General features: G+C 37.4%; 1 protein-coding gene across 1 annotated transcript; it reads left to right on the top strand.

The window, feature by feature from the left end:
- Window positions 1–283: 283 nt before the first annotated feature.
- On the top strand, window positions 284–2,096 carry LOC104592095 (dehydration-responsive element-binding protein 3-like). Its single transcript, XM_088893871.1, has 2 exons — window positions 284–1,727; window positions 1,869–2,096. The coding sequence occupies exon 1, from the start codon at window positions 1,006–1,008 to the stop codon at window positions 1,717–1,719; it is 714 nt and encodes a 237-aa protein (XP_088749997.1). The 5' UTR covers window positions 284–1,005; the 3' UTR covers window positions 1,720–1,727; window positions 1,869–2,096.
- The last annotated feature ends 7,967 nt before the right edge of the window (window positions 2,097–10,063 follow it).

The raw sequence follows: 10,063 nt of genomic DNA, 5'->3' as shown, positions 1-10,063 counted from the left end.
TTTGTAATTTGCAAGTTGAAGCTGAGAACGGAAGAAATAGGGACAGAATGGTCAATGTGGGATTTAGGGGAGGGGCCCTAAAAACAAGATGAAAAGGAGGTGAATGAACAGGAAAGTAGGGGTGAAACTGAAAAAGCGAAATTTAATGAAGGGTTGCGCGGAACAAGAGGAGAGGGACCTCATTGTACCATAAGAGTCCCATTTCTGTGCTGGGTCCCACGAACCCCACCCTTCTTCTGTCTTTCTCTAACCCCTCTCTCTACCTCATCTGGCCTAAAACTAGGCTTACGCTCGCTCTCCCTCTCCCTCGGTCTCGCTTTCTTTCTCTCTCAACACCCTAGTATTGTGTGTGTCTTTGCAATATGATGGAGAAAGATGAGGTCGGTTGGAGGTCGCTGTGAAAAGCACACGTAGTCCTCCGCTCTCTACTAAAACCCTCTCACCCTTCTCTCTCCCATACTCTCTCCCTCCTTCTCCTCTCCTCCTAATCCTTCTCTGCGTCTTAATAATTTCTCTCTACCTCTACTGGAAAATGTGTGATACTCGTTAGCCTCTTTACTAGTTCTCTGTGTCTCTCGCGCTCTCTCTCTCTCTCTCTCTCTCGCTCGCCTGCTCTCCCTCTGTGTGTGTATGTTTGTTCTGCAAGACTTGCTTCGAAATAGGATTCATTCTTGAGTCATTAGCACAAAGAGAAACAAGGACGCTCATTTATTTCTTTCATTCACTCCCTCAAGTCTGCCCGTCTCTCCGGTGATCCGTGACTTCTGAATTTGCATTGACGTCTCTTTTTCCTTCTCCTGTGTGTGTTTTGTACGCATGATGTCATATAGTCCTGACTCTGAGCTGCTATTCTGTGCGTACAACTATTGCGAACTTGAACGGTTGGCGCCCTGAGCCTGTTCAAGTAGAAGATAAATAGTGGGGGAAAAGAGAGATTTCATATAATAGAAAATCTGTTATTGGTTTCGTTTTCCCCAGGAATCATAACCTGGGTCACCATTAACAATGACAGAACTGCCAAATAATTCAGAGACAGAGAGCAGTAGTAACTCTTTTCCATCCTCTCCGTCCTCCATTTCATCCTCTGTTTCAGACCCATCAAAACAGGCTAAATTACAGGACCCAGACCAGAAAAAGATCAAAAGGATGAGAGATTGCAGCAAACACCCAGTCTACAGAGGAGTCCGAATGCGCAATTGGGGAAAATGGGTCTCCGAAATTCGCGAGCCTCGCAAAAAATCCAGGATTTGGTTAGGTACATTCCCAACCCCCGAAATGGCTGCGAGAGCCCACGATGTCGCCGCGTTGAGCATCAAAGGAAACTCCGCGATTCTCAATTTCCCCGAACTCGCTGGATCGTTGCCCCGGCCTGCATCACTCTCGCCACGCGACGTTCAAGCCGCAGCAGCAAAAGCCGCAGCCATGGAGGAATTCAATTTAAGGTCTTCGTCATCATCGTCATCATCGTCACTGTCGTCGTTAGAGACGACGCCCGATGAATTGAGCGAGATCGTGGAGTTACCGAGACTAGGGGAGAGTTTTGACTCTCCCGAGTCGCAGAACGATTTTATCTTTGTTGACTCGGTTGATGGTTGGGTCTATCCTCCGACGTGGTTGCAGAGTGGAGAAGATTGTGGATATTTTCCTGATCAGATATCGGCCCCGGAGAGCTTGATTCCAAGCAGCTTTGAAGCTTTACTTTGGGATTATCAGTGCTGAATTGGAGTGTGAGTGTGAAAGTGTGCTATGTCCTCTCTTTCTTCCTTTTTATTTTTTCTCCTGCTTAGTCTTTTGCTTAGCCCTTTTAATTTTTCTTTCAAGGGCTGAAAGAGTCTCTCTCTCTCTCTCTGTTCTTTCTTATTTTCCAGAGTCTGTAACGCTTGTGTACCCCATCTTCAATGAATCTAACTGTACAGTGGTAGGAAGGCAAGAGGAAAGATGCTATAAACTCCTTGGATGGTGTACTCACTTTCAGGCCTCTCTCTCTCTCTCTCTCTAGATGTTTGTTTGGCTAATTGGCTTCGAGCTTATTTAGCTTTCACTTTTTCTGTCTTCAGCAATAAAACCACTGAAAGGTGCATGATTTTAGATTTCAATTTACAAGAACAGCATACATTAATTAAACCTTCTATCATTTCACACTTCCATTTTCCTTTTAAGTGTGAACTGTGAAGTGTGAAGTAAGATTTCAGTAATTGTCTGTAACAAACAAGTAGGGACGTTAAATCATCTCCTCTGTCTGCGTGCTTGTCTTCAATTCAGATTTTAATGATGAATTCAGTAAATGGGTTCCGGTTTTGGAGATAATTGATTATGCTCTATGATGAATTAGAGCAAAATTAGAACTTTCTCGTTTCAGCTGTGAAGGAGTTTCTTCAATTTTATGTTTGCTTGTGAACAGCTTGAGAGCTACATCTCTGGACCCTGTGAGCAAAGAATACAACTGCAAGTCAGCAAGAGTATTCTTCAATGCTGGCTCTTTTCGATAAAGGTGTTTAGTTTGTAGTTAAATACAAGGTGGAGATATTGGAGAAATATAGCATCATCAATCTTGTGGTGGTGAGTGTCTGAGTGATGATGCAGAAACAGTCTGACCCTGCTCTTTCAGTAATTCATTCTCGATCTTGATGGATGGGACTTGGGAGGTAAAGGGAAGGAAGTCGATCCATAACCAAAACTGAAGAATTAAGAGATGGGATTAAACTAGAAAAAGAGTATGAATGGAGAAACAAGAGAGAAAGGGGAGAAACAATGCTTCAACAACAATGACAAAGAAGGAAAAAGAGCTAGGATGGTGAGAAGGTGAAAGAGACAGATAAGTCATTATGGTAATAGAATCTATTAATTGGGTTTTACACATGTCGCCATGAACATGCTTGCTAGTTGCTAAAGAGTAGCATCAAGTCAGACTGAACTCTCTTTGTGTTTTTATTGAAATTGCAGAGAGGATAAAAAAGTGGACAGAGGAGAGGAGGCCATGTTGAAGTTGAATGAATGAATAGATACATGGAATCGGACAAATTACAACAGGGATGCACCCCCAAACCCCACCGAATAGAAAAATAATAGTACTCTTTTAGGTTTTAGCACACCCTCCCTGCTACCTTTTTATCTTCCTAAATTTGTATCTCCATCTCTTTCTGTCTCGTACACAAATGGAAGATGATTAGAAAGATGTCCTTTCCACCTGTCTTACATCTCTACACTTTGGTTTTGGTCAAGAGTACACACATATACCATCTGATTTACAAACCTTATCCTCTTTAATTCGCTGTAAATTTTGACCATAAGCCAGCCCACAGTAAATTCTTGTGACACAAATCGCAAATCACAAATATCGTGTACTCTTCCTCATTGGTCAAAAGTTGGTTCGAACAAGGAACCTTTTTGGGCCGAGATGGACCCCTTCTACCCTATGGGTCTTGGGTTCCATTCTAGGTGTTCTTCAAGGTTGTTCTGCTTCAGTGCCCAAAATCCCTCTCTCTCTCTTCATGGATCATTGTGATCACTTCATTTCATACATCATATCATATGATGCTAACGTTACTAAATACAACATGGTTCCACTGGATATATTATGTATCACTTCACTTCTTTACATTAAAAAAATGGTTATGGTGGATTAGGTGGAGGTTATCTCCCTCTCTCCACTCTTCCTCTGCACGACAGCTCGACTTTACCTGGCAATTTATCAATGTGCTAAATTACAAAAATACCAATAGAGAGCGAGAGAAAGAGTTTATTTGTAGTACTAAGCTGGGGCTATAACTACAAGAATGGACTCTCAATTATTAGCTGCATTTGATGGCTGTGTTGTTGGCTGTTTTATATGCCCCACAGGCCACAACTACTCCAATCTCTCATTCCTTGCATTAGCTTACGTTGGTCATTATTATTGGTTAACACCTCTCTAATAGGGGCCCCACATATGACGAACGTTCTAGAACGGACGGAGAAAAGCTCCGAGTAGCAAATACGGATGGGATTCTTTTGAATTTTGATGGATATGGATGGGATATTGGGATCCATACGGCAAAGCTTGTTCTAAACTCTGAAGTTTAAACTCCGTTTGGACCTCGTGGCCCATAAATATAAGTGGGGCCATAGGATGGCTTAGAAGTCGTCTGATCATGCGGATATTTCTGGTAGTAGAAACCAAAAGTCAGGTCCAGATCCTGTAAGAAAGACACACGTGGCGAAATATGAGCCAAGCAGCCAGGGCGTTTATTAAAGCTCTCTTATAATTATGTTTGTTTGTGAATTGTGATTCGTGAATCGTGAATCGTGATATATAAAATATAGACGCTGAGATAGAACAGCATATCCACCCATTATTTGCTACTTCAAATAATACAGCAAACGACAAACCCCGAAAGCAAATGATCATTTATCAAAAGTTTTCTAAATTGCCGAGACATGTACGGGGTCCTCCACCTAACCCCCTCCCTCCCCTCTTATATTATTTCATAACACCACACCACACCACATCATGGTCTTTTATCTTTTTTTTTTTTTTTTTCTTAAAAAAAATAATTATGTGAATCAGCTATATAAGGAGAATATGGACGTCTGTTGAAAGATTCAGCTAAGGAGAATATGGACGAAAAGTTATCGTTATAATGACCGTTACGAGGAGGACGTCTGTTACCTGTTTTCAACATTCCGGTCTAGACTTGTATTCTTTTTCCATTGATTTCCGGTTGGTTCGATACAATGGTTATGTGAGTCATATAGATGTATTGAGATCCATCATCCATGTCATATGTGAATAGTAAATGAAGAGAATTCTATGTTGAAAAAGAACAAAAGGTGAAATGACTTATTTATAACAGTGAGTCAGTGACCCACATTCCAATAACTCTTTAGCGTTTGGGTTGCATGTAGTGTTTATCTCTTGTGTCGTATATGTATAAATCTCGGGTGTTAATCTATAAATACAAATATGCACAGTGTAAGAAAGTGAAGAAATAACTAATATAAGGTTTTGCAATGAACAAATTTGTATTTTATATTTATATTCTTTCTAAACTGAATTTGGAATTAGAGTGCAAATATAAATTATACAATACAAATACATACAGAAATTGATCAAGTCTGCTCAGTTTCATTTGTCTCCGGACTAGCCACGTCCCTCTATATTGGACTTCATCGTTACCAATTAGTGAGAATTGTCCACCCCCTTCACTTTCATGTACCCACTACCCTGCATTTTCTAGTGTTTTCTTCATGCTTTCAGGCCCATTGGATTTGGCCCTATTCCGTCCAAATAAATAATTAAGTGGGGGCTGATTGAAGTACAAATTGAAACTTTTCATTGGTCGACTCCTCTGTCTACAAATGAATACAATCTCTCTCTCTCTCTATTATTGAACACGGATTCTCCACTTGTTGAGATGCATCGTAGGAGAAATCAAATCCTGCTGCCGGCTGGCCCCATTTTCACAGCTGTGAAATATCCTTCCCTCTCCTTCTCTCTCCTTCTCTGAAAGCAGAGGAAAACCCAATCTGGCCAATTCTCTTTTCTATACTGTTCAGTTGTTTAATCAGCAAAAAATGTAGACTTTTTAAGTACTACTAAACAATTCCCCTTTATATTATTACTTACCAAGTCTTATGTCTTTGGTGAATAAGGCAAGTGAACGTCATCTTTGATAATATAAACATGCTAGAGAAAACTAGGTCTCAACATATTACATGGAATGATTAATATTTTGTCATGAAGCATGACAAAATTGAGTAAGAAAATTCTTAGGGTTTGGGGAGACATTAGGTAAGATGCTATGCTAGCATCTAGTTTTTCTTTTATCTACAATTAAAGCATATGGAAGGTGAGCTACTTTCCGCAGAAACTACAAAATTGCATTAGTTGGCTACATCTCTAGAGGTCCTCATGACCCAAGCATGTGCCTGATGATAGAATTCAAGCTAGCTCATTACTTAAGGGGATCGATTTGTACACATAACACATCGCGGTTTTGATGAATCAGGTTCCCCAGTGAAATAAAAAGCCAAAATATGGGTTTGTTTTTGTCTTTTCAACCATGGAATTCTTGCTTCATGATAAGGTGTGTGCCCACTTTATGAAAAATTAATGCCAAGTGCTGATCAGATCAATACCCTAGCTCATTCAAATGTTGGATTTTGCATGATATGGTGTTTGCCCGCCTGATTGGTAATCAGTTTTTGAGGTATCATGCCTTTTCGGTATTATAGTGGGACTTATTAATATAAAGATTGCTTACTTCTTTACTTCTGAAACAACAGCATTTTACTATTTTAAATCATTTTAACTGGTATTTTTCAGAACAAATCGATACTCAATGTTTGGCTAGGTTTTCAGATTAATATAAAACGGATTTTTTTTTTACTACTCTTTCCAGAAGTAAGGCTCCATTTACCAAGAATTAATTAGGGGCGATCCGTTTCAACCTCCTTGTGTTTACCAAATTAAGTATCGATTAATTGTGAATGAAACTTCTCATGCTGTAATTTTCAAATATTTTTTTGATCCAAGAGCCCTCTTTAATTGGAATTTGGGAGGCCTGGATGAGGGTTGACCTAGCTTTTTTATATATTCGTTCTAGGGTTTACTGTTTCTTACACTAATACCAGCCTTCGTGGAAGATGGAAGTTGAAACCCCAGTTTACTTTTTAGGTTTTTTGGTAATGCAAATCCCTGCTTCTTTTTAATCTTTTTCGCACACTCACATATAATAGTTGCCATTTATTTGAAATGATGTTTGATTAATCGTTTATTAAATAAACGTTTATTTCAATTTATGTGAGAGTCAAGTTTTAGGAAAAGTTTAATTTTTATGTTTCCCGTAATGCCGCAGCAATTTTTCTTTTTTATTATTCCACTTATATGGCATCTAATGACTAATGCCTACCTGTCAAAAACAACATAAAAAATCGATTATTAACCACTTTTCTTAATTTTCAAAATAAATCTTTCACAAAACGTTTATTAAATAAAGGACCACAGTATTAAACAGCCTCGTTTTCATTGTGTAAAGTTGACAACTGCGTTGTATATTTACTTTGTTAAAATAATAAACAATTAATATTACCCTATTTCATTAAACTCATCGTCCATCTTGATTTCCTCACCAACTCGATTTAATGAAACCATATTAAAATAGCTCGTTTCTAGGAGCTAGCTACTGAGCCAAAATCCTGGCTCATTTTGTATATTTAGGAAATTAATACTCACGTGTTTATTGAAACTTGAAAAATCCACTCTCATTTTAAGTGCGGATCACATATAGAATAATTAAAAGATTAGCTTATTAGATACATCATAAACTCTCTTCATCTCAGTCTGCCTATCAAATTCACCAAGTCAAATCAATCAACTATTCTTTTCCCTAATATTCTTCTGTGGACTATAAAAACTTTACGGTTCCAACAATTTGGAAGTTGTAACCAAAGAAAATGACAAATATCCTAACGCTACGTTTGGTTTGACGGAAAAAGGTAGAAAAAAAAGAGAAAGATTTAAAAAAAAAAAAAAAAACTATACAAAATTTATAAGGGTCTTTCTACCTTTTTCTTTCAAACCAAATACAACCTAAAGGAATTCTCCTGATACTCAGCTTAGAGAGGGAGAAGGGGAAAGATAGGGCTCAATGGAGAATGATTGTAAAATGTCATGTTACCTAAAGTCGAGTGCCTTTATAAAGAGAAGGGTCCTAAACAAAGGAGGAGTGCGTTTCCTTCCAATTAGGACTTCTCTTTTCTTGTTCCCTCAGGTTGACATATGACTAGAAATATTTCAATTTCCAAATCCAAGCTAAACAAGGTTAGGATGTGTCTCTCGTTGACATGTTAGAAGAAGTGATGTATTATAAATTGAAGGGACAAGGGACTAAGGCCATGTTTAGGAGTGTTTTAAAAATAAGTGATTATTTGGGTCGAGATCACACCATTCAGCATATATTGGTGTTTGTGAAATAAGCCCAAAATAAGTGCTTATTTTTTAAGTTTAAATTTTCAGTTTTTTTATGTGTTTATACGATAAGCACTTATTCATTTTTTTTCTTTCAAAATTATCCCTAGTTGAATTTTAAAATACTACAAAAAATTATCCATACTTGAATTTTATAAAAGTATTTTCGTAAAAGTGTTTTCATAAAAGTATTATAAAAGTGCTTTTTTTATAAAAGTATTTTCATAAAAATACTTTCATAAAGGTGCTTTTATAAAATTTGAAAAAAAAAATGAAAGACAAAATAGTTAAAAATGCTTATTTAAGTGCTAATTGAAAAAAAACACCATCAAACACCTAATATAAAATAAGTGCTTATTTTTTTTTTTAAATAAACACTTGAAAAAATTGAATACCAAATAGGCAAATACAAATAAATACTTATTGGAATAAACAATTATTTTTAAATACTTATTTTTTAACATGACCTAAAAGAATCATTGATAGACCTAAGTAGTGAGAAATTACTTAATTCTTAAATCTTAATTGACATGGATATGACACTGGACGAGAACAGATTGGCCACACACGATTCGTGCCGCCAAGCCCATATAATTGGGATAAGACGAAGATAATGACGGTGATGAGCTTCACCAAATTCCTTCTATAATTTTTAATGATTATTTTGGAATATTTCAAAAATCAAATTATATAGAAAGAACCAAAATTCCCATTTTCAAAAGACCATCGCCCAGTCATAAACAACCCTTCAGAGGGTGATTGAGGTACTGCAGCAAATGGTAATAAATTAAATTACTGATAAGACCGCCAAACAGCTGGTATATATATTTTAACAATTTACCGTAATACGAAAGGGAGGGCCGGACCGCCGGAGGGAGAATAATAAATAAACAACCAAGGAACAGGTCTCGCTCTCCTCACGTTGACTATTGACTAATTAATTAAAATGTTAAAATGAAAGGTAGCTTCCCATACACAAAATATATAATACCTTATATATATTTGGTGTTTGTTTGGTTCTGGACTATGAAATGACTTTGCTTGCGTGGTGATGGTTGGGGTATTTTGATGATGCATTTCATGGTAGACACAAATTAAAGGACAAAGTATGAGTATGGCCGAGTTATATACCAAGGAAGGATCACCCTTTCCTTCAATCCCCTTGTGACATGTCGTTTACCAAAGCTGTTCACATGGATGTCGTACTATGTGGTATATGGACCCCAGTTGATAGTGATGAGCCCTAACCCTAACCCCATAAGGCCATAAGCCCATAACTAGGGTAGTCCACTAGATCTGAAAACCTTGGGTTTATTTCTTTTTCTGTATCGTTGACTTATTATTCAGGAACATAGGTAATGCGACTATGCATAGCATATATCAATGTTTTAAAAAATGATCCAGAATGTGAGAATGGGAACCATTTGGCCATCAGTTTCTGAGTTAGTCCGTAATATTTTAAAAACTTAAAAATTAAAATAAAAACTGACCTGATAACCATTATCCCGGTCGAATATGTTGATAATTTGACAGTGGGTCATGGATGAATTCTATAGGTCTGGAAAAACAATGATTCGAGGCTGAAATGGAACCGATACCTGGCCAGTTTCTGGGCCGAAACATCTGACTGTACAGGTCAATTACGGTTTAAAACCTTGGTCTATATAAATATGGCAGAAAAAATATGTAAACATATAGTTCAGACTGTTCAGTTTCAAGAACAAAAAATATGATGGCAAGTTTGGTTAAATACTTCATGGTTTTCAACATCGGATTGGAAAAATTGGGAATTGGATAGGTGATTGGTTCCATTTTATCCAAAAATCGTTATTTTGCCAAAAATATTAATTTGGTCAGAAAATCACTGATCTGAGCAGTCGAACCGTTCAGGTGATCGGTTCCTAACTGGTTTATTGTTCAATTTGGTTTTAAAAACCTTGAAATACCCTTAAATACTCTCTCACACAGCTGCTTTACATGTGCCCATTGAAGTAGCTAGGCAAGTGGCAGAACCGAGCAATGTTGAGGCAGTATGTTTGAGCAATATATCCATTCATCTACCACCTTCTCTTATTTTAACTTGTGGAAACACCTAACTGTGTACTATACATTTAT

Source organism: Nelumbo nucifera, chromosome 8, assembly GCF_055504915.1.
Source record: "Nelumbo nucifera cultivar China Antique chromosome 8, China Antique-T2T, whole genome shotgun sequence".
NCBI classification, from domain to species: Eukaryota; Viridiplantae; Streptophyta; class Magnoliopsida; order Proteales; family Nelumbonaceae; genus Nelumbo; species Nelumbo nucifera.
This window is presented reverse-complemented; position numbering and strand designations above follow the sequence as displayed.